This window comes from Odontomachus brunneus, unplaced genomic scaffold, assembly GCF_010583005.1.
Source record: "Odontomachus brunneus isolate Ranch 3 - 2012 unplaced genomic scaffold, Obru_v1 Obru_scaffold_004, whole genome shotgun sequence".
NCBI classification, from domain to species: domain Eukaryota; kingdom Metazoa; phylum Arthropoda; class Insecta; order Hymenoptera; family Formicidae; genus Odontomachus; species Odontomachus brunneus.
Genome location: NW_022639454.1, coordinates 1,096,313 through 1,122,990, shown reverse-complemented (window position 1 = coordinate 1,122,990; position 26,678 = coordinate 1,096,313). Strand labels below are relative to the sequence as shown.

Below are 26,678 nucleotides of genomic sequence, written 5' to 3'. Positions count from 1 at the left end.
AAAAAATTAAATATGTAGTCAGCTAAGCTGCTATTAACACGAATTGTCGGTTCTGTTTTACGGGTTTTACTTCTAACCAATGCAAACTACTATACAGGTATATTTCGGGGCGTGTAAGTAGAAACGGACGAATGTCCAGGGATAATCCCTTACATAAAAACAACCTTTTGTTCGTGCGGGTTCGTGCAGGTAACGCCGAGGAGAACAAAAAAAAGAAAGTTCTGGATTGTTACTTCGATGCTCACTCAGCAAGAATGGAAAATACATAGAAATAATAATTCCCCGAATATTTCAGTATACTGTCACCTCACCTGCTGCGCACAGGCTGCGTTTTTAATTGAAAAGGAAAAATAATAATCCCGTGTGTATTTTCAATGTCCATCGAAAAATCCACATAAAATTTTTACCATTCCTCGTACGAGTCACATTATAAAATATGCAAATCCCGGGAAAGACAAACGTTCTCGCTTTTACGTTATCAGTCAGACGTAGTCAGAAGTAGAAAAAAATACAACATTATTAAGACATCGTTACAAGCTGTTTGCGTTAAAATATCGTGGAAAATCACATTGGCGTCGAGTCGTAGTCGTACACGCATATATTAAAACGCGATTATTGACGTGAATAAATTAATAAATTAATTATCCGCAACATACAAAGATGCGCGTGCACACACACACACATACACAGATTCATACACATACGTGCTCGCGTGAAGAAGCCTAAAGATGACACATGGCGTCTTTGTACACCGCGATAAAACGTTACTCGGTCCTCCGCGGGATGAAATGGGATATCGTTTTCCTCGTTCGATCCAATTAATCGACCCTTCGCGGCTACGTCGGATCCACACCGGCTGTCGTAGCGCGCGCTGACTCACTCGGAAAATATGTACCATTCGCACGCACTACTTCCCTCCGATTACGAGCATTATGTCGTTGTTGAAGATCACACCGTGTATCTATATAATACGTATTCACAATGAGTCGGAGCTTGGGGACGTAGAGAAAAAACTGCTCGTACGAAGGGCGATATTGGGACTAGGACGACGACGACAAGGAAGAGGACGACGCCCTTTAATATATGTACAAAATACTCCACTTCTTTGCTGCGTTACTTCTTCAACGAATTCTTCGATCGGCACGAAGTGTTATTCTTCTCCTCAACGAGGAGAAAGATAAGGCCGTTTTTGCCTTATAAACGACTGAGAAAAAAAAAGAGATGCCTCAAAGGGAATTGCGTAGTAATACAGCTCTGTTCGGGTGGAATTCTTGCTTGGACGGGACTCGGGTTCAGAGTTCGCTGAGGTAAGGAAGATGCGCGATGTCAAGAGATCGGAGAACTGCAAAAATAAAATAAAAAAGAAGCAAAGGAGGAGAAAGAAGAGGAATGATAAAAAGAGAGAAATAGGCACGTGGAGCGCAAACCTCGACATTTCCGCCGGGGAAAAATCAATCGCTCCGAGGGGAAGCTGTACCGTTGCAAAATCACGCGGCAGAAGTGGGACAGCCAGCCCCGATGTCGGGATCGTTGTGCAGCGGGACACGACGACTCGTGATCGCGGACCCGGTTCGATACGCGCGTTTAGCCGCGGCTTTCGCACGTTGTCACGCAATAACGCATCGACGTGGACTATTTCGTCTATTACAGCGTCGTCACGAACGCCCGTAACGTCTCGTCGTCACGCGATGCAACGCGGTGAGAGCCATTAATAGATCGCTCTCGTTCTCTCTCTGTCTCTCTTGCGCTCTTGCTCTCTCCCTGGCCTCCCTTTACTCCCCGGACGTCCGTAAAACGCGGGTGAAACGCCGCGGAATTCGCCGCGCCGATGACGGTCCGGGCGCGGATTGCTCGCGGTCTTCGATGACCTTCCCCGCGCGCGCTGCAATAGGAACGAACGCACGGCATCTTGGCCACGGCACGGCGTACGCCCGCCGATCGAACGTGCTGGTTTCCGCAGGAAAACGTGCGCTAAATTATTAATGCCACGGCGCGACGCATTGTAACTCCTGTTACATTTACGTTCGCGCACTTCGACCGGCCCGGTAATAACGGTGCGTCGTATGTCTCCCGACGTGCAAAACTTTGCATGTGTGTATTGACGATCCGCAAGTCGCTTTATTCCGCCCACGCGCGCGCGTATTTCGGGCATACTTGATCGACAGAGTGGAAGGGGATAAAGTCGACAGCGAAATTGTTGCAAAGACGCTGCTTCTTGCAGCGACGTCTTGTCATCTTGAAACTGAAATATAGGCATTCTGCAATAATCGTATCGAATTCAACAGAGAGAGAGAGAGAGAGAGAGAGAGAGAGAGAGAGAGAGAGAGAGAGAGAGAGAGAGAGAGAGAGAGAGAGAGAGAGAGAGACAAGGAGAAATTTACGATCCTTTTTGTGAAGGTTTCGCTACAAGAATACAAGAATGATCGGAAACGATTTGCATTCGCATAGTTTGCGCGACTTAATTTATCAATACCGTTGGATGCAATCGCAGGCGCTGATTTATTCATCGTCTCGCTTTTATCGTGTGCGATCAATGATTTAGAGCTTAATGGAACGAACGCGTATCGTATTCGCGGCGTTTCTAGGCCTAGGCGAGCGAATCTCGTCGAGCCATAACTCGTCGATCAATTTTACATGCATCCTTTCTCACGATTCGATCGTTTTTCATCAAAGAGTATATCTGGACGATTGATGATCTCAAAATAACAACGTCAAACTGTCGCTGAGACGCATTCATTCGAATCAATCGACGAGCGACGTGATGACAATTTCATTAACGCCGTAGTGTTCTCGAAACATAATTCGCTTAAGCGTGCCTTTTGTATGGAAAGAGAAAGAGGGGAGGGAGCTTTCAGTAGATAGTTTCGCAATTATCGAAGCCGTAATATTATCAAACAATTTACCGCTTTAATTAGTTCGACCTCCGTTATTTGGAGTTGAAAGATAATTCGGTAGGTCTAGGACAACCTATGCGCAACTTCAATGACGCAGAAACTACAGATATGTGCTGCGATCAGCACGCTACAACGCGGCTTGCGCGCAATTGCGACTCGCCGTGAGACTATTCAACGTAAATGCGATGCGATCGGCCGCTAAACGATGGACTCGACGATAGTCGAGAGGAACGCCGCGGACGTAGTTAGTTTCCCTCGAAATCAGTAACGCAGATGTAATTGTCACTTCTCTCTTTACTGTTTCCTCATCTTCGATCTTGCACATTTATTCTTCTCGTCGTGCTACTACTTTACAACAGTTACATTGCTTGACACATTGTGAAACAGTCGGTGTATCGCGCACACTTGTCTATACGCAGCTCTCGTTCAGCCTCTTAATCGGTATTAAAATTTCGGAGCTTTCCTCTCTCATAACAGAGCACAGCTGGTGCACGCGAGACGCTCGCGAGAATCGCGCGAGCGAATGCAAAGTTCGCCAAAGTCAAGCACACTGCAATTGCAACGCACTAATGAATCGTACGAAATATCGTTTTTGCGGTGGCGTCGTGCCATGTCGCCGTGTGTATGTTGTGTGTGTGTGTGTGTGTGTACATATGTATGTGTTGTATTCGATAAATACGACACACGCTCATGCTAAAATCTTGCGCACATGCATGCGTGGAAGCGAGGAGGAGAGTCTCTATCGAAAGTGACGCGTGTGCCGTCGTCGACGCACACACGCGAAAGATTTGCGGGACGTACCGACGAGTTGAATATTAATCGATGCCAATTATTAACGCAACACAGAGGAAGAAGGATGTAACGATTTAGGCCAAGCGAAAGAGACGCGTTGCAAGTAGGCTGCGGTGACTCGCTGTGAAAGAAAGTAGTAACAGCAAGGCGTTGTTGTCCGTCGCGCGAGTTACTCACATTGGAAGTAATTATCCTAGTCGCTGTAAGGAACGAGCTATGCGGTCGCTAATCTTTTCAACAAGTACTGCCGATTATTCTCTCATTCGGTTTCAACGATCTGCAATCGTCGACTGAAAACTGAAGCGATTCTCTCGCTCCGAAACATCAGAGTCTCTTCTCTTTTTTGCGCGGAATTCATCTTCAAACTAATCGATCAATTGAGACGTACGCTTTGTGCTGTGCGTAAATTGCACGTGTCGTCCGTAAAAAGTAATCTTTTTTTTTTTATTCTTTTCCTTTTATAAGAAATTCGATAGGTATATTACAAATGATATACATATATAGGACAACAATAATAAGAATTTCAATATACTCTCCCCTATCCGAGAATATATAGTGTGTATGTTAAACTTTAAATAGTCAAATTTCGATTAGAATAACGCACGCGGTACCTATGTATTCGTACGAATATCATGATGTGTATATATAATATATATACGATGATCCCTCGTGTGACACACACACATGTAAATACATATATTTATAAAAAACGGCGGTATACTTCCGTCACCACGTATTTTTCTCTTACTTCTCTCTTTTTTTTTTCTCCGGCGTTCAATATACAACTTCTTAAATGCGATTACATTTGGTGTGAATTACAAAAAATACACAGAGTATGTCATGCGTATAAAAACAGTTGCGTGTGTCACGGAATAAGTCTAAGTGATAATCCTCGGATAATCTGCGGATCGTAATCAAGCTTCGAAACCGAAAGATCCGGTCCTCAGATCCTCAAAACGAATAGAGATGGAGAACCAAGAAGAACGACACCTTCAAGTTACGTCCGAGTTATACGATAAAATATTCATGCATCGCGCATATGTTAGATCCTACAGTTTATTATTAACGCAGAAATGTAGGTCCTGCATTACCTATTTACGGGAGAAAACAAGAAGCCAACTGTCTTGGAATTAACGTTATTAGATACTCTTCTCTTTTAGCCGCGCCAATCGTATCGTTCACATCCATTGAAAAAAAAAAAAATACTTCAGGGGTCGAGAGATACCTTGAGATATTGTTCTTTGTCGTTTTTGTTGACAGCAAATCGCGATGGAATGTTGTTTGATCGACGATAGATAAAAAAGACTGAACTTGAGTCAGTGATATTTTTGAACATTTTGTCGAAATTATCGTGCATCAGTCTAAATCTTGTCTGAAAGATGGACTACTATCGCGACAGCGATACTATTGGATAACGAACAACCGTTAATTATGTCCTATATAATACTCCGTGTCTCGTTAGTTCTATGACTGACACACATGTGTATATATATATACATACATACATACATACATACATACATACATACATATATACATATATATATATATATATAGACACACACACACACACACATATATATATATATATATAGACACACACACACACACACATATATATATATATATATAGACACACACACACACACACATATATATATATATATATAGACACACACACACACACACATATATATATATATATATAGACACACACACACACACACATATATATATATATATATAGACACACACACACACACACATATATATATATATATATAGACACACACACACACACACATATATATATATATATATAGACACACACACACACACACATATATATATATATATATATGTGTATATATATATACATACATACATACATACATACATACATGCATACATACATACATATATACATATATATATATATATATATATATATAGACACACACACACACACACACACACACACACACACACACACACACACATATATATATATATATATATATATACACACTCTATAATACTCTGCATAATAGTCTATAAAGTGTAAAATAACGATATAGTATTAAGATAAACGTCCCAGTGATCGAACATACATGTCCCAATGATTAACATATTAGTTTTGTATTTTCTTTATTAAAATGCTTTTTAATATACAAAACAATATAATAAATGAAAAGAAATATTTAGTTACTTTGTGATTTTGTTTCATTTATTGATAAGCATTTTAACAAACACAAATATATTATTAATAATTCAATTATTAGTACACGTTCTATCACTAGAACATTTGCCTTACTATGGTAGTAAAAAATATTACATCATTGCGTTAGGTGATTGTGTACTGAGACGGTTCCTTTTTTTTTTCTTATCCTGATAGGATACGATACCCGAAGAATACTGTGAATACTCGAAAGAAACCTGAATTCCAGGTCACACACATATACATATATTGCGTTGTGTGTGTAAATAAATAAATGAAAGAAGAACATTGTTTCGGGCCCTGATTACGATCGAGATTATTTCGCTCGTTTTACTGAAAGTTCCTATCGTTTCTTTGTTTCGTTCGTCGTTACAGAGCGTAACTAATTAATGACTATGTATAATTATATTTGGCCTAGTAATATATAGGTAGTACACGTAACTAAACGGGATTATTACGACACTCTACTCTCGTGTTACGATCTAAGCGCATACGCGTTATTTCCTACAGCGAAAGCCGACGACGAACAAAAGGTTCGCGCGCATCGATAACGGAGTATTGTTAGCTGCCTAATATGTATCTGGTATACATAGAGTTCTATACCTCGGGTGAGTTTGGCGTGGTCGTATTGATATGATCCTGTAAGCAAATTCTGAGATCCCGCTCGTCCAATTCGCTTTCAGTATCGATGCTAAAACTTCGCACGGTTTGCCCTCCCAGACCCGTCCATCGTTGTTTCCAACTCTCTAGCCTCATGACCTGTGACAGACGAACGTCGTGTGAAATATATTTCCAAGTAATCCTACGGAGAGCCTCGTGCGCGACGTCGCGCTTTGCAAATTACGACTGAGTCGCAGAGACGTTTCGTTCTCTCTGCTCAAAGCTATCTCGTAAAATTCAGCCGTCAAATTAGAAGTCGTTTTCCTTTCTCTCTTTGAACAAAGTATCAGGGATGCAAAACGATTTTCTCTTATTGTTTCGACTTGCAACTCCACTTCGATATTCAATATCTTCAATTTCGCTCCATTTTATCTCCACATTTTATCTCCACATTTTGTCTGACATGAGGGTGCGAACGTAAATCGAAACGCACTACAAGCAACACACTACACAATGCATTATATAATACGTCAACATGATCTTAGATCAATGTTATTGTTTGTTCGAGAGACACTTGACTGCTGAGTTACTCGCTATTCCGTACGACCTATTAAAGCGATTACCGGGATCGTCAATTGATCGATCTAGAATTGTTTGGCAATAGCGTCGACATATTTTTTTCAAACAAGTACACAAAGCGCGCCTCGAGACTCGCAGCAAAGACACTCAGGGAGCTGTACAGGAGAATGGCGAAAATATTATTATCGGAAAAACATCTTTATATCGAGCCTCGCGGAATTTTTCTGTTAGTAACTTAAATACTGCGGACTTCCATAATAAGATAAGCAAGGCCAAGTATATCGAAGCGGAATATTTTCATATCGCTTTCTACGTTTGTTCGCAGGCGAGATGAGCTGTTTTAACCGGTCAAATACAAAGCTTACAACGATTTTCGGCATACTGCAAGAATATCTTCGACGTTTTATCGGCTGTCTGATATACGGAGAGTATACAGGTAATATTACAGAGCATAATTATCATATATTGCGTGAAATCGTGCGAATGAATGATGACGACAGACAGAAGAAAACTCATAAACTCTGCACTAAATTTGGTGAAGTCTTACGATACTTTCACAGATACTTTCACGCCTCTTTCACATCTATGCGTTTTTTCTCCTTCGAGCTAAAAGCAAAGGCCGTGAATGTTTATTAGAACGAAACAATTAACTTAACACGAAGGAAGCATGCAGTCAGATAGGAAGAGAACGCCATGCCATATCACCACGCGTATAATACAGAAAATGAGCCACATTTTAATGCAGACTCATCCGCAACCGATGGTCCGCTACTCGTGGCGGCTCAAGTGACAAGTGTCGCTGATATTTACAAAGTGAAATCAAACCGACAAAATATCTCCGATTCGGTAGCTCTCGCGGAACATATTTCGTCATTCGATCACACAAGTACGATTAGAAATCAAATTGATCGTGCTAATTTGTATCTCGCATCGTGAGTCTGTTCTTTGTCTCACGTAATCGTCCGTGTAATATTTCTACACACAAATATACACACCGTTTGCGAGCGTGGGACGAAGACTTCAGATCGCCGAGGGAAACGCAAAAAAAAAAAACTCAATGAAATCCCGGTTTTGTCTAAAAGAAAGGTCGAAGTACATAATGAGATACGTCGGAAAGTCCAGCTACGACGACAGATTTTTTTTACAGTTAAAAAATAAGGGAAACAGGAAACATCATGCCACGTATACGAGACGGTAGAAAATGATGCTTACACATGGGTATTAAAGACTTACTCGAGCCAGCGCCAAGGCTCAGTCTCCGGGCTGGTGATTGGCGTGGGGAACTGAGGAGACAGAGATAACACAGCAATAGAGGGTTAGTTTTACAACAACGATTAGTCCCTTCTGGTTAGCATTAGTTACCGCCTGGTACCTTTACACAATAAGAATCACGTATTGCACTGATTGTCCTCATTATTCGGTACGAACGATATCGCGTCAAATCGCGTATGCGCATCTGATTAGGTCGATCCTTTAAGAAATGTAACAGGAAAGAGAGCACATTCGATCACGATCTCATGCCCGATTATGCTTGTGCATTTTATCATACGTTTGGCAACAGCATGTCTCAAATTTGTTGCTTGTAAGCAATGTTTCTAAGCAGGATTAAATTTCCGATCTTCTTGTTTTGATAAATTCTAAATTTTGATGTAAACGCGATAATGAGCTATTATTAACACGCCGAAAGCGTATATTTAATTAGGTTTGTTTACATCCTCAACAAACATCTTAAAGTGTGCTATAACTTTTTAGCAATCAGTCAGTCTCCATGCTGTGCTAACTCTCATTTTCTAATATAACACTGTTAACGTACACATTCAACAAAATTAATTAAACTAGTTTTCAACAATAATTTCAACTCGGTCTATGTTGGATGAGTGAAACATCGATAAAAATGCTTAGAAAGATGATAAACATTGTAGCTTGTCTGTATTATTCGAGTAAAATCGAAATTTTCGATTGTCACATTCCTCAGAGAGCAGTGCAGATATGACAAGCTGCAATGTATCAAGCGCGAGTAGATACAGATGATCTATCCGATTTGAAATTACGTAGCCGGTTCATTTGCGCGACATTGCGAATTCTTAATGTGTATAGGTACCTATACAACAACAAATTATTGTAATATGTAAACGAGGCAAAGCTACATTCTCCTAATTGATTAAGCATCATCATATTAATGACATTTAATAAGTACCGAAAAAAGTATGTTTCATATAGTTGCTTAGAATTATCGATATCTGTTGATAACTAGTATGATATATACAGTAGATTGCCTTTGAATGAAATGTGACTACTGTATAGTATTTTCGTTTCTTCTCTTTGTCATTGTAATATTTCAATCCCTCATTACTGAGTCATTTAATGTCTTTCCACTCTTTGAAGATTATATTATACATAACAGCTACTTTTTATTCTTTGATGTAACCAGTGTTCACTGACAAGATAAATTTTAGTTAAGGTAATCAGCAATATTTTCGTTCCCGCAATTCACCAGAAGCAACGATGTTATGAAGCGTGTTGGTTAGCGTTACATTGCAGTAAGAGGTGCAGTTTGTGCATAATTATTTTGTAAGTGTACGACACGGACAAAGAGGCGAATTATTCTTATGTGAATGTACCAACTTTGCAAAGTGAAATAATTTCTCACACAGTATGCACGAATTTATATTTTTTAAAGAGTGCAGTATGTGATAGCACATTAAAAATCAGAACGTCTAGTTGTATATATAATACAATCGTTATTAAGAATGCACGGTATAATTATACAATCTCAAGTAATATATATATATATATATATTACACTTAAATAATGTAAGTGGATATTTGGCTTGAAATTAATATAGCATCAAAGTGATGTATTTTTACCGTAATACTTATTTTATAAAACACAGTGTCACACATATTTTGCATAGTTAAAAAAAGAACACATAACGGTGCTTTAAAAAAGAAAAAAAGTGAGGAAAATCTTTCATAAAATGGGATTCCATATAGAATACTAGGAAAGTCTTAATTATTACTGAAAACCACAATTGTGATCACATAATTGTGAAACTGTAATAAATATATGAATCGTTGTCTCAAGTGATCGTATTGTCAGATTTTAACACTTTGATGCTTTTTGTTTTATTATTTATATATATTTATATAAATTTTTATTAAATATAGAAGAAATATGAGACAAAAATTCATAATATCAAACCATAAAATATGCTATATGCATAATGATAAAATATGGGAATGTATGATTCATGATTATCATAATTATATATAAATTGAAATTGCAACTGTCTAACACGTATTATGTTACATGACAAATAGAAAATTCTTATTTGTATTATGAAACTTAATTCACCCCTTACTGCAATATTCCGAGATACTGCACGTTTGTTAATACAACGGATATAATGAATTGTTGAATTTCACATACCTCAGCCTTTAATTCAGCAACTTTATCTTGCAACTCCCTTACTTTCTCACTGTCGTCTAGATTATTCCGCAGTTCACCCTCCGCGTGCATCTCTTCGTTCTAGAAATACGTTAGTCGTTATGCTTCAGCCCAACGATATTAAAGTGTTGTATGTAATTTGTATCATATGAACCTTTAATTCAAGGAGAGATATTTTCTGCGTGAGCTCCGCGACCTGCTGCGCGTGTTCCGCATCACGTATCCTGGCCATCATAGCTTCGTCCTTCATTTTCGATTCCAGGTCGGAATATTTGTACTGTTGTTCCTTCAGTTTGACAGCTAGATCTTTCTCTCGAGCTAATGCAACCTCCAATTCCTCTTTAAGTACTTTTCCAACCTCGTCTTGCCTACGAAGCTGATTTGTTGCTACTTGCACTTGAGTCTCTAGCTCCATAACTTTGAGACGAAGCTCCTTGACTTCCGCCAATGCTTCCATCTCCCGCATCCGGGACGTCATTATGTCTTCCTCGAGCTTCTGTACATCGTAACTCCGATTCTCCCAAAAGATCAGCTTCTTTGGCGTCGAGTCAGCAGGTGCCGTTAGTAGACCAGATCGGTGATCTTGTAAATGCCTCTGCCAAGCCGCGCTTAGATCCAAGACTTTCTGCCGCAGATCCTGCACAATTATCATTATTATATAGTTAATATCTCGGTCTCGTAATTCTAGTAAGAACAGTAAGTATAGTTATTATAGTAATATCATTGATTCTTAATAGTAGAAATGGCCTTTAAAGATCTTGCCTTTAAAGATAAATTAGCTTCCGCTTCTCTAAGCTTAACCGCGATAAGTTCCTCCTGCAAATGCGCGACGGAATTGTCCGGCGTTGATTCGCGCAAAGTCTTCTTGTCTTGCTCCAATTCTTGTATTCTTCCCCTAAGTTCCTTAATCAATGCGTCATTTTCCGCGTCATGCAATCTGACTCTCACTAATTCTTCTTGCAGCAGCTGTATCATATCTTCCTGCAATGTTAATGCTTCTTGTCTCGTCAGAATTTCGTCAAGCGATGACTCTCTAGACACAGCATTCTGTTCGAGAACGAGCGACAGCGACCTGACCTCCTCGCGAGCTTGTTCGAGCCGATGGCTCGTTTCGAGATGCTTATGCCGCAGCGCCGCCAATTCTCTCTGCACTACGAAAGCAGTCTCCTCCTCTTCCGCACGCGATACTTGACCTTTAACTAATCTATCGGCGAGTTCCGCGGATTCTGCTTCCAGAAGTTCGGTTCGTTGTCTGAGTAATTTGTTTTCAGCTCTAAGCCTGCGAATCTCGACCATCTGCTCCTGCTCTTTCATCTTTAAAATGGTATAATCTTTTTCTAGCTTCTTCATTCTCTTTGGAAGGATTTTCATTCCGTACGCAAGATTCATGAGGCCATCGGGATCTTTCTCGGCTCTTCCGGGCAATTGTTTCTGGAAGAACTGCGAGAAAAGTCCAAGTTACGAACATCTTTTCTGACTTGACTTTTAAAATGTAACGAATATCTTCGCAATTCCTATCGGTTGTGCCTAAGAATGTAACAGTTCAAACTTCTTGATAGCATCGGAAATATATCTTAACTCAAATCTTACCTTTAACATGCCTTCCATGTCTAAACTGAGCAAATCTTCCTTGCCTAAATGCAGCATCGCCAATGCGACTTTAAAAATAATTTCCATACCCTCCGACAGAAACACGTCAAAAATGCGACACGCCACGGGAAGTCTTAACGCTGTGGTGAACAGTGTGAGAAACCAAGAGGATGCGTACATCGAAGTATGGAAGCCGTGGACCGTAAAGTGAGCGTGAAGTTCGGGATGCGTGTCGGCAACCAAATGTTCTAGCTGGTACATGCACACTCCTAATTCAGCCATGCTTGGTTTGTACATGTCCCGTAAGCGATACTCTTGCATAAGCGCCACGAGTACGGCAAAAGCTTCTTCTTCCGGCATTTGCTGCAACATGAAATACTCGGGTGAGTGACTGATACTGTTTCTTGCGTAGAATAGAATGTCATAGATACTTCGAGTAATGCTCTAACAGACGATAATGAACTCATGAATCCATGAATAATTTCCTGTTTCTATAAAGCCTCTCTTCTGTTCCGTGATTTGTCAAAAATGTTTACCTGCAGTAAAAGTAATCCTACTATGAATCCCGAGCCTTGGCAGTATCCTACTTCGCGATCGTGCAAGCTATACGCTTTCATAACGTTAAACAAACTCTCTTGGCCGAGACCGTCTTTTTCTTTGAAGAAGTCATGTTCGGGGTACGTTCTGGCGATATCTCTTCTAATTATCCTCTCGCATGCTGACGTCGCCTTAATGTACTCAGCAAATTGCTTCTTAACGGGAGAGTCATGGGCGCCGCTTAACAATTGCCAAACAATACCTCTAAAATGTTGTATGGACTGATATAAAATATTCAATATTATAATTATATTATAATATTAGTTTATGTCTGCACATTAGTGTACAAGATTTCATGTTTCATATTTAAACATCTATATTGAACTGTCTTGGAAGTTTCCGCGATTTTTGTACATCTGATAAATTTTGAAGAAAATGCTTATTTTGGAGAAATATGTTGAATAAGTCTTTTAGGAAAATTTTTCTTTCATAGTAAACAATACAAAACCGTGAAAACTTCTTAAAACGAATTTACAATAGTTTAAAAGTAAAAAAATAAATAAATGCACGTGAGCTGGTAAATTCACCTGAAGTGATGAGGTATGCCTTGACGAACCAATTCTTTGACCGAATCTTTCCGCTTCTTCCAGTGATACTCCCAATCGGCCACTATGTGACCCCAGAGGGTCCACGTGTTCTCCTCGACATCGGCTGGGTTGGGGCGTCCAGGTGCAGCATCTCCATTTCCTCCGCTGCCCCCTGACGCCACAGACACCTGTGATGTGTCGGAGCCCTTCCTGCTGTGATTACTTTGAAGCGAGTTCAGTGATTTCGCATCGGACTCGATCAGTCTGGAAATTAATAAAATGGTGAGTTATAATTCCCTTTTGTGTTTCACTTTTCTCATGTGGCTGATCCGAATTGGAAGTCAGACAAAAATCAAGCAATCAATTGCGAGTCTCGAGTCTATATATTCGAAAGAGCGAAAATCTTTCTCGGCTTTGCCGAGTGAACAGAAAGTCGCATAATTCATAAGTACGCGATTCATTCTCTCTTTTTTAATGAGCAAAACTCGAAGATAAAAATTGATCTGTAGCACTAACCGAGATCATTGGATTGCTCACCTGTTTGCTTCCTCCAGCTTAGCTAATAGAGCCAGCTCGTCCGTGGGTATTTCCTGCGAGGGCGTTAGTCGCTGCTCGCAAAGGGTGTCTAACGGCGGACTCGGGAGTATCTTGCCGGTCTGTATGACGTTACGGGTAGACTGATGGATGTTGGAGGTGCATAAACACAGTACGCTCATCACCTGCGGTCCATAACGTGACAGACCCAATTGGCCGTTTATCGACGCGTTTATGCCGTCCTGAGCGACGCCTTGGCCTCTGAAACGAAGTGAAACGGATCGCGGATGAAACGACGGAGAGCAATTAACGCCATACGATTCGACGGGCGACAGCTCGGCGCGACGGATCTATTTCATACACATTCACCGAGTGCCTTTATTCGCCTTCAGTCGCGCGTCTCGAACGCGACTCGACTGTCTTTCCTGATGACCCAATTGAAACTTTTCAGTTAAACGCAAAAGATGACGCACTCTTCGCGATGTGCGAAAGAAGAAAACAAGAAAATATGAAAAGGAGTAAACGAGCAAAATATCCATCGATGCATTCATCCACCAATCTATCAGTTACTGTGCTCATTTTACCTTTTCGCGGTTTTACTTCTCCTCCAACGAAACGTCGCCGCAGGGGCCAGCAAGCCGAGAAGAACCATCGAGGCGTTTTGTTCGATTTCACCGTAGCGATTTTAGTGTTCGCGGAAGGCGCGCTACCCGTTTACCACCTCGTCCATACCTTCACATTATCCCAGTCTCGCGATTTCTTTACACGCAGAAATTGTCGAGGTGCATGCCTATAGCATCATTCATTCTTAAACGATTGATTGTACATCATCGGTATGACTCGCGTGAATAAATTGTGACCTGTCTGCCGAGAGTGGGGTACGAACTCTGATAATTCAGACGCTCTTACTCCGCGTATTACTTTAAAATATTTTCCAAATAACGAGATTTCAGGAAAGGTTTCCTCACGTGATCACCAATTGCAATCAGTAAATTACGCGGTTCTTTATACCATCTTATGCATCGAGATTCTTACAGGATAACAATATATACTCCTTTAAACATATTTCCTATGAATCAAAGCTGAGTTGTATCAGTGGAAAATAAAAAGAACAATAAAATTGATGTCATAACAAATGCAGGAGACTCCTTATTAATTGATTTGGTAAAAGGTTACCCTCATTTATATGACAAATCTTCATTAGATTATAAAGATGCGATCGTGAAGGAAAATTCTTGGACCGAGATTGCAAAAATAATGCATTGGACACGTAAATATGAATGTAAAGTCCATAAAGAAACTCTGCAGAATGTGAAAGAACGCCGAACGGCAGTCTGCCGTGTAAAATTATTTTGGACAACATGCTTTAATAGGTGACGGCTCGGCTTTCTCCACTTTTCCACGCTGCTGTCCGTCGACGATGAAACAGATACAGACTGCTCAACGTCGAGACAATTTATAACTAAAAAACATTGTTATTATATAACGAAGGATATAGCGTATCGCGTGTTTCCGTAGGTAACAGTACTCCCGTGGAACACCTTGTGCAAGTGCCCCGCGCTCAGTGAAGCGCAACGCGCAAAGAGTAACTCCACGCCGACAGACAGGAGACCGAGGAGGAAGCAATTAGTGCGTGTGAACGAATTAGCGGGCGAAAGAGCAGGTGAATCCGAGCCAGCTATTATGACGAACTCGCTTTGCGCCATGCTACGCTGTACTGCGCGGGTGCAGCGAAACGGAAGCGAGCAGAATATACATCGGGATACCGTTTGTCAAGGCGCGTCACCTCGCACCGGCCGACTCGAGAAAGTTAACGGCTTCGAATTTAGCATTTCCGTTTTTTTTTTCCATTTCTATCTGCTCCTTTAAGTATCCCCAGAGTTATGCACTGAGAGAAATTATCCGATAAAATATTAACAGACGGATATTTCCGAATTTTTATATCCAATTAAATTTAATTGAATACTCCCGATTAGAATGGCATTTTATCAGATTATAATGGCATTTTATCAAATAAACCGATTAAAACATATGAACCGATATTTCTCGGATGTTTCTTGATCGGATACAAAAATTCATGGGTATTTTGATATTCGGAAATATCCACTTGTTATTTACTTATCGAATAATTTCAATCAATGTGGACATTTATATTTTCGAGATACACGTTGTTGTATGTACATATTACTATCTTATCCCCATATTGACACGAGAACTTGAGATTAAGCGTACAAGTAAACACACTCCGTTTACATAAAAATTGTATCATAAATAATTGTATGAAACTCAACGTTCTGTCTCATGCAAGGCTCCCGGTCGCTTCCCGAAGTGAGTGACTGTCGTTTCGAAAGTGCCCGCAACACGATACCTATTCGTTGTTCAATATTCAATGCACAAGATATTCAACAAGCACGCGAACCGAGTGTCAGAATCGGCACAATTTCGGCCTCTCGTTACACACGCGAAACGTCAGTCGCACTCCCTTCGTCTCGTGTACGCGAAACCAAGTCGCTGTTTGATTCATAAATCACTCAAAGCGACAGTTGTTAGAAAATGAAAAGCAGACGTTGCCAAAATTATATATCCGGCCGTGGATAATGCATGTCGAAAGGACATTCGCGCTCGGATGTTCGCGACTCTTTCGCCCTATCTGAACGTGAAATGCATGCACCTACACACGCCCGTTCGATGACGAATTTTTATCAAACGGTCAACTCGATCTCGCTGACGAAGCGATCGTTTCCTCTCGTTTCCCGATTACCCGGCGCGGCAGGATCCGGCCTAGGCACGTACTGGAAAGTACGAAATGGTTTGAGGGTCGATGCAGCCCGCGCAGGCCAGGACGCTCCACATGCGCAGCGACGTCCGTTTCGTGACAAATAAATAAAAGAACACCGCGGACCGCTGGTCGAGAGAATGAGAGAAAGAGAGAGAGAAAACATTGGGCGTTCTCAATGTTTCTCGATCACAAATGTTTGATAATGTCCTTTCGCGCGCGCGCGTGTGTGTGTGTGTGTGTGTGTATGTCAAAATTTCTATTTATCTGTTATAATCCCTCGAGAGAACATCGCTCTTGCGATGCTCAGCACCTTCACTCCCAGGGCTGAAGAGCTTCAGTCTTATGTCGAGTTGCAAATAGCGCTCATTGCGCCTTGACGTTTAATTTTCAGTGCAGCAATTGTTTCCCCGATATGCTTTAGCTTGAAGCGCTTTCCTCTCTCGTAATTTCCCCTCTGTGCGATTATAAAAACGAAAGCTGGACATTTTTACACGAATGACCCATTATTTCCATTTGAAACTTACAATTTAATAATCGCTCTCGTGCGCGACATCTTCTCTGCACAGAAATGTCTTTTAATTGATATCCTCCAGCAGAAAGATCCCTCCCGAACAGTCGAGAAACTCTCTAATTTCCAGTATCAGCTTTCAACGTGATAAAGCAGTCCCTTAAGTTTTTATTAAAAAGAAAAAATGTTATTTTGGACTAATTGAAGGATCAATGAATCAGCGCGGTGTCGTGATGTAAGATGACGAATGAAATGAAATTATTTTGCAATAATGGTGATTATACCTCCTCCATGTGTATTTTCCTAGTGGTATTATATCGTAGTACTGAGAAGTGTGCTCTTGTGTGTATGTGCGCGCATTCGTCATCGTTCGTTCGCCGCTGCAACGGTCTTCTGCTCGTGACTAGATTACATCATGACGTAACAATTTCGGTCCTTCCTGTGCAAAACGTTCCCGTCCTCGTCGGAGAATATTTTCACGAATCTTCATGCAGAGTTGATTTCCGCTTGAATAAAATAGAAAAAAGGTCACGTTCTCTTTGCAAGTCGCGGATTAACTTTTTTAATAAGCGCTCGTTCCCGCGTGAATTTCCCCGTTCGCGGAAATATTAACGCTAATTGCGTGGAGCTCGGCGCTTATAATTCTCAGTGATAATTAAAATTGCATATAAACGCATCGATTATTATTTCTTTCTCTCTCTCTCTCTCTCTCTCTTTCTCTCTCCCCGCCTCTCTCTCTCCCACCTGCTTTGCAAACCGAAGCTTATACTTCGGATCGCGATTTCGACGGAATTATCAGACGAGTTTTTCTCTCACCCGAATATACACAGTTGCTGATAGCTTTGCGGGAAATTACCAATTATGTAATACCGTCCCTGGAATTTCACACAGCGCTTACGTGGCCGCGAACGCTTATGTGTAGTAACGTCGTCGTTCACGACGACGAAGGGACGACGCGAGTCCCGGCCGCTTTTACCGGAGAGTGTTTTGAGAAAAAAAGAGAAGAGGAAACCGGTAAAGGAAAGAAAAAAAGAGAGAAGCGCGTTCGACTGCAACGCGCCGCTTTGATAGCGTGTAATGACCGTCCGAAATACGCGGTGAAAATTGGAGTTACGTAACGTCGTTGGGCGAAGAATTAAACGCGTAGGTAGGCAACAGGTGACATACTTCTATTTTTGCACACAACCGACAATACAGGGCTTATGCTTTGTCGAACTTTAATTCGGCGCCACGTATCAAAACGAGCTCGATGGCGCAAAAGACTATTCCATCGAACAGAACGTTATTCGTTGCAATTGGATCTGCAAGGACGACACATTCTCCAGGAGAGACATTCCTGTCTCTCTCCCATGGCAAATAAATAAACGAACACACGTGCAATCGCCCCGATCGAGCATCGCGACCGAGTCCTTTCTTGCGGGCGTTCGCGTCAAACGCCGGTGCACGAGAGGAAAATTAGATTCCGCGGCATTTAAACGGAGTCGGATGATTCAATTGTGTGCGGACACACCTAGGTATATTACGAGAGCGCCACGTTTCCGTGGGATTGGCATTATTTTCCCGCTGAATCGAGTTTCAGAAGATTGTCGGATGTATTTCCACCGGACACTTGTTTCCTATCGAATAGAAATTCTGCGGAAGTTCAAGAGCATAATGATACATTCTTTGGGCCATCCTGAAGAACAATGATATATATATATATATATATATGTGTGTGTGTGTGTGTGTGTACAGGGTGTCCGGAAAATCGCGACGAATATTTCGGGACGCGATTTGGGACCCCAAAAGAAGGAAAAAAAGCTATATAAACAGGTCCGGAAATAAGTCGTTTCCGAGTTATAGCCACTTTAATGTTAAAAAAAAATGTATTTTATATTCCGCGTGGCATCCCTTTTTAAATTTTTTATTAAATTCCTAATTTTTTTAATTTTCAAATTTTATTATTTTTTTTAATTAATAATTCTTTTTTTTATTTTTTTTTATTTTTCGATATTTGTAAATACATTATTTTTTAAATCAAGGATAAACATAAATAGATATTTAAATCGAATTAAATAAGGTGTTCAAAATGACCACCTTCAGCACGAATGCAGGCCCTTATTCTCCTATCAAAGGAATTTCGAACTCTATGACAAACATTTGGATCCGTCCTTATTTCTCGGAATCCACGAATTATTCTTTGTCTTAAGTCAGCAATATTATTGGGCGCATTTTTGTAAACAATTCCTTGAACCCGAGCTTAAAGGCCTGCCCCAATTTAAAAAGGGATGCCACGCGGAATGTAAAATATATTTTTTTTTAACATAAAAGTGGCTATAACTCGGAAACGACTTATTTCCGGACCTATGTTTATATAGCTTTTTTTTCCTTCTTTTGGGATCCCAAATCACGTCTCGAAATATTCGTCGCGATTTTCCGGACACCCTGTATATACGCACAGGGCATTCAGCGTAATGATCCGCACAATTTTTGTGACGCTCCCGACAGTTTAAAGAAAAGATCGTAAAAAGATCATAAAAGGTTGTAAAAGTTTAAAGAAAAGATAAAACATTCATCTTTTTTATGCAAGCTACTACTTGCAATAAAAAAAAGTAGAAAAAAATTTTTATAAAGAAGATCAACGTAACTTTGAAATTTATCTTTTTTAAATGGTATCAAGTAATTTTTTCATAATACTGTAAGATACTTTAAGACGAATACAACGTAGTCAGACAAAAATGCCACTTTTATTGATATTTAATATCATATTTGCGGAATTATTTTAAATAGAGCAGTGCTTATAAATTCAAACAGTTTTCAGCGTCTGATGTTCGCATTTCTAGTTGGAATTCGTATAAAAAAACGCTCCACGCCAATAATTATACTTTCATGCGAGAATAATGACTGTACACCGAAAGAAAAAATATGTGAAAAGGAGTAAATATTTATTTGATGGGCACACTGATGACATATTTACTTAAGGCACCTGCTTCCACTGCTGCAGAACCATGGGCTGATGACGTTAGAAGCGAGAAAACGTATGCCAAGAATTCTTGCGTGTCATTTTTTCAGATAAAAAGATATTCGTATGAAGGAACACTTCAAATTGCTTGAGCATACTTGTAGGATGTTCGAGTAATCCGGATATAGCCGAATCATGAGAAAAAGTAGGTTAAACAGAAAGATTGCACTGTCATGTTAATTTCAAGGCTATTTATTGATTGTCAAGGGGAAAGGATTGTATTCGATGAGTTCTATAAGTATGCTCGAGCGATCTGGATTTCTCTCGTACAAATATCTTCTCATTTAGAAATGGCACGCAGGAATTTTTGGCATCGGTTTCCTCACTTCTGACGTAATCAATCCACGGTTCCACAGCAGTGAAACCAGGAACCTTGAATCTAAATTCTTTTATTAAAACAAAATACATAATTGCTTTCCGGAGAAACTAAAGTTTCCTTAAGGTTTTCAGGAAATTTGTATTTTTTTATTATTAGAAAAATATTTTATATCAATGTGAATAAACGTGTCATATAGTAGTGTCCATCGCAGAAATATTTACTATTTTTTAGATATATTTTCTCCGTGCACTTAATGCGAGAATTATTCCCGTTTCATCGATGAGTCGTGTGTAGTCGCAGCGGCAGATTTTCGCGCGAATTGTGCTGAAGTGTCCAGCGAAATTTGCACGAGTTTTCCCTGTTATTCCTTTTTATTTTCCACGTCTTCCGCGTTATCGGTCGCGCTATCAGTATGACATGTAAATATAGACAATGGCAAGCGGGTTTATCTGCTCTAGTTATGGCTCGCGGTGCGCCCCACACGTCTACGTGACTCCAATTGAACGTGACCAGAAGGGTTAACATCGTCGATGTCAACTACTTTTGTATAAAATTTCCGTACGCGTGTACTCGCTGAGGTATGTCTGAAAGGTTTCTAATGGAACATCCATGTAAGAACGAACGTCTTCATCTCTGATAGGTGTCTAGTAAGAAAACGAGCCATTCCGCTCCGAATTGTCAACGTACGAGTGAACTTGATAAAGCACAGAGATACGGGACGTGACAAGTTCTGCACGAAGTCTGTTCAGACTAGCTGGTGTCAACGCCATGATAGATTCCGTCGCGGTAACGGAGGAATTTCAGTTGTCAAAAAAATCTGGTAAAAAGGAGTCTATAAGAGTTGAGCACTGAAAATATATGCGAGAGGTATATATAAATATGTAATTTCTTAAAATATCTACAAACAAATGTTTTGATCCCTCATTGAATCCTTAGAAAAGGATTCCTTCCTTTACTAATTTTTAACATCAGTCGATCAACTGTACGTTGACTGTACAGATTGTTGCAGAATAACATAAAGATTTACGCAGCGACAGAAAAAGACAAAATTATATTCAAGACAGTGATACGCGTACTCCTCAGATAGTTGAATTCGTGGTGTTTTCAGCGAAAATTAGGCTTCGATAAAATCGAAGAATCTTACAAAGAATGCGCTCGCAGTTCAAATTGCAAGAAGATTGATACGGATATACGGCCATGATGTGAAAACTCCAATTCTTCAACCCCCTTTGAAGGTTTGAACCTTCAAATTCTTTTGAAAGTTATATTACTTGATATATTTGATTATATATATATATATATATATATATATATATATATATATATATTAATTTTTGTAACTTAGTTCGCGTTCGAGTCGTCGACGGCTGCTGTGATGTAGCCGATCTGATTTCCTGATTTCAGCGCGAAAACACGTCGAGACAATGAAAGGAAGAGACGTAAATCCGGTATGTGCCAAGCTATTGACCCGTAATTCGCGGCGGCATTTAGCGCCAAAGGTCGCTGTCTGCTTCCGAGTTTCGCTGATGCAATGCGCGTTCTGTGTCGTCGCTCAAGCGAAACGATAAGCGTCCTAAAATCGCACAGATGCTACGCCGCTCACGTGACGCGAGTTGACAGGTTTAATATCGAAGCGTGATTTAATTGTGCGCCGTTAATTCAACCGAGAATTTCAATCGCGCCTCCACCTGACTCGCGATTCACTCGTTGCGGAACGGACAAATTGCGACAGACGATGCGTAGAAATTAAATAGCGAGCCGGTCGGCCAACCCATCGGTTGATCAATCAATCCTTCCGTTCGTGTCAGTGATTCGTTCGAATCATAGCAGTCGGCTGCGCTGATCACTAAACAGTTCTGTAATAATCATAGGACGACAGATCTCGCTCCGAATTCGCAATTAGCGAGATGCACTCGACCTTGAAATCGAAAACCGCTCTCGCGAACGGCGTGATCGAAATTTTTGTTAAAAATCCGTTCTCTCTCGAAAAATTCATCGATGCTGAACGTGTTGCCGTCGATGTCAGAGGAGTATATTCTCGTCTCGCCGGAATCATTTAGCGCCGAGTACGCAGCGTGAATCCTTCCGTCGCACCGAAATGTAATTCTATCTAATTAGGAATTTAACGACGTGTGGAAGAGAGATGGGCGTACGCTGTTCTGTGAGAGTGTCGAAGTATTCCTCTCCGTGTGCGCCGCGAGAAATACTCAGGCTCGATCTTTTACAACTCTGGGCGACTTTGACGCGGCCTAGAGACTTTCACGTACTTCGATACCGTTTCACCTTACAGTTTCACAACAGTACCACAGCGAAATAGTAGAAAATTAGTGCTGCTACATCATGCTCATTTGCTTTTCTCACACGGTAGCGAATTAATCTTATTAACGTCGTGGATAACGTGAGGTTTTTAAGGTCAGCACGTAATAGCCGGAAACATTATTCTCTACACACCTAGATTCATTTGTTTAACTATACCCTAATGAAAGTCTAACAATGTGTGCGTGTGTGAATACAACGCGACTCGAATTTCATAATAATTTTTAATTGAGAAAGAGAGAGAGTGTCCATCTCATTTATTTTATATTTGAAAATATTATTTGATAATTGCAGAAGAAAATTTTATTGCAATTGATTTGTGAATCTAACAATTTTTCAAAAACTGTTTTCTGAAAATGTTGATTCTTTCCCTAATTTCTTAGATTTTTGGATATGTAGTTTCTAAATATATCTAATGTAAGTTCTAAATTCTTTGATTTTATTTCTATTGCATCAATAAATTTCATAACAGATACATTAAAATATATTGTAAAATACAATGAATTTTATGATTTTGCCATCTTTCCCCGTCTTAAAAAAAATTGCTTTCCCCTTTCTTCGTAAATGCACTTATTCACCATAAGACCAAACATTTGTTAAGAACATACTTTTCCCATTTTTATTGCAAGAGAGTAATCAACGGAGGGGCGAGCGTGTTTTTCCAAAAAAAATACAGTTTTCTCTCATCTCTCCGATAAATGCCGGTAACATTAATTGCCCCCGATTTCCGCAGGCACGCGCACATATAGAGATGAAATTTTGCACAGTTTTCGCAGTTCTACTTCTGCCCATCTCTCCCACCCACCTTTATCGCTCACGGCGCTTCAATTAATACAGACGTCAAGCTCGCATACCGATAGGAAACTGAAAATGCTCACGTGAAAGTGCCGATACCTCGTCGAAGCTGATTAACGGTGATCAGCGCGAGAGAAACGATAAAAAAACGATAACACGGGGGACGCGTGTACGAGGCATGCATTAACCGGAAAGGAAGATACGCGCGGACGTTATCTGTATTACCAAACAAACTAGCTGTCAGGTGGACGGCCGTTTTCGCGGCCATCTGGTAACCACCGTATCGAATGTGTCGGGTTGCTCACCTCGAGTGCGCGTTGTCTCCGTGCGGCCGATCGCAGTCGCGCGTCCTCGAGTCGCGGTCACAGCCCGAACGCACCTTTCTCGTCCGTCGACGTGTATGTGCAGGACGCAACGCTTGCGACTAACGAGCGTCTACGCGGCTGTCACCACTCAAAACTGTCGTTAGGAGCACGGCTAACCGCACACAATGTTACCAACGAACGAGCGTCCTCGTTACTGACGCGTCTCGCGAGACTCGACGACGAGGGACGACGCCATTTTCGATCGATAAGTCGACGTCCGATTCTTCTCGCTCCCGACGGATCGATAGCTCCGTCGATATCTCGCACGTTCGATTCACCTCTACTGTCGATAGCTCTTCAATTCGATGTTATTCGTAGACTTGTAATTGCTGATATTGCCCTTAATAGGCGCCTAGAAAAGAAGAGAGAGACTTGTAAGATACTAAACAGCACAAATGTTCAAAATCGAGTCATAAGTCGTCTTTAGGACGTCTTTAAGACATCTTTAAGACAATACCTTATAAACTTGTCTTACACAGATATCTTAAAAATGTCTTAAGGATGTCTTATGACCCGATTTTGGACATGTGTTGTCTGGGATCTGTTCGTTTTCGAAGAACTTCTGCACTAGTTCATTCTGATGACATCTTATGGGGTCCGTTCTTTTTAGTTGAACTTTCTGTACTGGTGCATACTGGTGCAATAAGTTTGAGTGAGACAAATATATTTGGTTCATTCGAACTTATTGCATTAGTTCAGACAGTTTAACTAAACATCCGTCTGATCTATGTTTAACCGTATACACAGCTTAACATTTATTAAGGTTTTCTGACATTTTTCAATTAATGTCTATACAGACGCAAAAGATATTATTGATTTATTATCATTGTTCCCTGTGAGGGGTCTCTAAGTAATTGCATGCCACTTTTACCATCTGTGCTTATTTCAGGTTGTAGTCTCTTATTATGGCCGCAATTTATTGCGAGGACGTTAGCGTGCAGCGTAATTTGTCGTAATTTATCACGATAGATCCCGTCTTCATTCAGGAACTGATTGGTTACGACCAAGTTCCTGGCGCGTTTTCTTCCGAAAACTGTGGTGGAACTACGTTAAAATAATAGCAAAGAAATAGAAAGAAGTTTCCTGTCTATACAATCACGTGTGTCAAACTCGACGAATCGTTGCACGTGATTGTATAGACAGGAAATTTTTTTCCATTTCTTCGTCTATTTTTTACATAGTTCTACCACTGGTCGTCTCAAAATTCTCAAAGATATGTGGGAAATTGTTCAAATCGATATTCGCAAAAAAGAAGTTATATTATCGATCTTGTAGTCTCGCTGACGGTTTCCGCCAGCGTCTCACAGATCGCGGCATCGTCGCGGCTCGGCGCTCCTCGCGCGACAGCGCGAGCGTGTTAGTGCACGCAGCAGGCCGATGTCGTCAAGATGGCAGGCGCTCGGGACTGACCCCTCTTGCAGTATGGATTTTGCCGCGTGATTCGTGGTCATCGTCGGCGCCGCAGATTCCCCGTCCGTGTCCCTTCCCGTGAGCGGAAAAAAAACAAGGCGAGGAGACGGCAGGTCTGTGCGCCGCGGTGCACAAAAGTGGGCCGACCGCGTCCAAATGGTGTCGCGCCGCGGGATCTCGGCTGCACGGGACGATCGGACGCGGTAATGAGAAAAACATCACGGCGCGGCGCGATAACGGAGCGAATCATCTACAATGGTGGATAACAGTTGCATTATCGAGGGAAACGTCAAATTTCGCGACGGCAAGAAGGTGAGTGGACTGTCGCGAGCTTTGTGTCGCGTTTGTTCGCGCGTGCGGGAGAACAAGCGGCGTTTGCTGTGTCAATGCCGTGTCAATTCCGATATCCACAACCACTGCCGAACCTCGCGAATTAGCGCGACATCCCCGTCCCGGGGGAGGCGAGAGCTCCCCATGAGACACGAATGCGAAATTCGAACGGACCTGTGTCCGCTCGCGCGATAACTATCGACGAGTCGCTCGAGCACGAATTTCTCCTCATGCGCGATAGAAATTATGTAACGATTATAGGAGCGAGATTCGGCGTGTATACGTGCGCTTTACGACGCCGGCGGCTTGTTTGAGTTCCCATTATATAGGGTGCCCCGGAAAAGATGTGCGACAATAGCGCGCCTGCAAGATTGAAAAATCGTTCTTTTGACAGTGCAGAATGCACTCCGTATTTGATCATGGTTCAGTGTATTGGCATCTTGCAATTATTCGTCTGAAAAATTGTTACAAAAATATACGAACGCGCGTATATACGTAATTAAAGTATATAGTAATTAAAATTGCACATTAATTACAAAATTTAAGGGTTTCTCTATGCTGATGCATAATTGTGTATTAAATATTTCACTTTTGCATAAAAAATTTAACAAGAGAGATATTCTGTGGATAATAATTTCTTTGCAATATCTATATTGTAACCTTTTTTATTACATTATATTTTCGTGCGATCAGATTCAAACTTTTCACTAAAATATCTTCCAAGTATGATAACGCAATTTCTATATGTTATCGATACAATTGTGTTTATCATACTTGTTATCAGAGATTCTCTCATGGAGATAGTAATAAATCTTATTTCTATAGCTTTTTATAGGAGTATATAAAGTTAGAAAATATTTTATTTTTACAGCAATAATTTACACGTCTGTGTCGATTTAAAATAAATCAAGAAAGATAATAAAAAAATACATATATAAAATATTTTTTAACTTCATATATTTTTATGGAATGCTATAGAAATAAAGATTGTTTACTGTCTCTTTGAGAGACTCTGACATAACATATATATATATATATATATATATATATATATATATATATATATATATATATAT

General features: G+C 40.6%; 2 protein-coding genes across 6 annotated transcripts in view; one reads left to right on the top strand and one right to left on the bottom strand.

Moving 5' to 3' along the window:
* Positions 1-5,626: 5,626 nt before the first annotated feature.
* Positions 5,627-24,069, bottom strand: LOC116847419 (ecotropic viral integration site 5 ortholog). Of its 5 annotated transcripts, none has more exons than XM_032822422.1 (11): positions 23,803-24,068; positions 17,351-17,572; positions 17,083-17,225; positions 13,783-14,040; positions 13,246-13,509; positions 12,658-12,922; positions 12,122-12,484; positions 11,294-11,971; positions 10,686-11,168; positions 10,514-10,612; positions 5,627-6,663 (listed from the first exon to the last, which is right to left on the bottom strand). In XM_032822422.1, exons 3-11 carry the CDS (start codon positions 17,109-17,111, stop codon positions 6,502-6,504), a joined length of 2,601 nt encoding a protein of 866 aa, XP_032678313.1. In that variant the 5' UTR covers positions 17,112-17,225; positions 17,351-17,572; positions 23,803-24,068; the 3' UTR covers positions 5,627-6,501. The 5 variants fall into 5 exon arrangements, with proteins under 5 accessions (XP_032678313.1, XP_032678294.1, XP_032678305.1 ...); XM_032822430.1 differs by lacking the exon at positions 17,083-17,225 and adding an exon at positions 8,317-8,366 and having other exon boundaries at positions 6,513-6,663; positions 23,803-24,069; XM_032822436.1 differs by lacking the exon at positions 17,083-17,225 and adding an exon at positions 8,296-8,366 and having other exon boundaries at positions 6,519-6,663; positions 23,803-24,069.
* Positions 24,070-25,209: 1,140 nt separating this feature from the next.
* The window catches only part of LOC116847412, a 12,694-nt gene continuing 11,225 nt past the window's right edge, over positions 25,210-26,678 (top strand). The window contains exon 1 of the mRNA XM_032822392.1: positions 25,210-25,584. Within this exon, the coding sequence (XP_032678283.1) occupies positions 25,528-25,584 (57 nt within the window). The 5' untranslated portion in view covers positions 25,210-25,527. The remainder of the gene's footprint in view (positions 25,585-26,678) is intronic.

Excerpts from the sequence above, each read along its gene's own strand:
- LOC116847419 (XM_032822403.1), bottom strand. The coding sequence starts at position 17,433 with ATGACGAATGCGCGCACATACACACAAGAGCACACTTCTCAGTACTAC. Across the intron at positions 11,972-12,121 it reads ACATGGAAGGCATGTTAAAG|TTCTTCCAGAAACAATTGCC; the intron begins GTAAGATTTGAG and ends CTTTTCTCGCAG. Across the intron at positions 10,613-10,685 it reads TATCTCTCCTTGAATTAAAG|AACGAAGAGATGCACGCGGA; the intron begins GTTCATATGATA and ends ACGTATTTCTAG.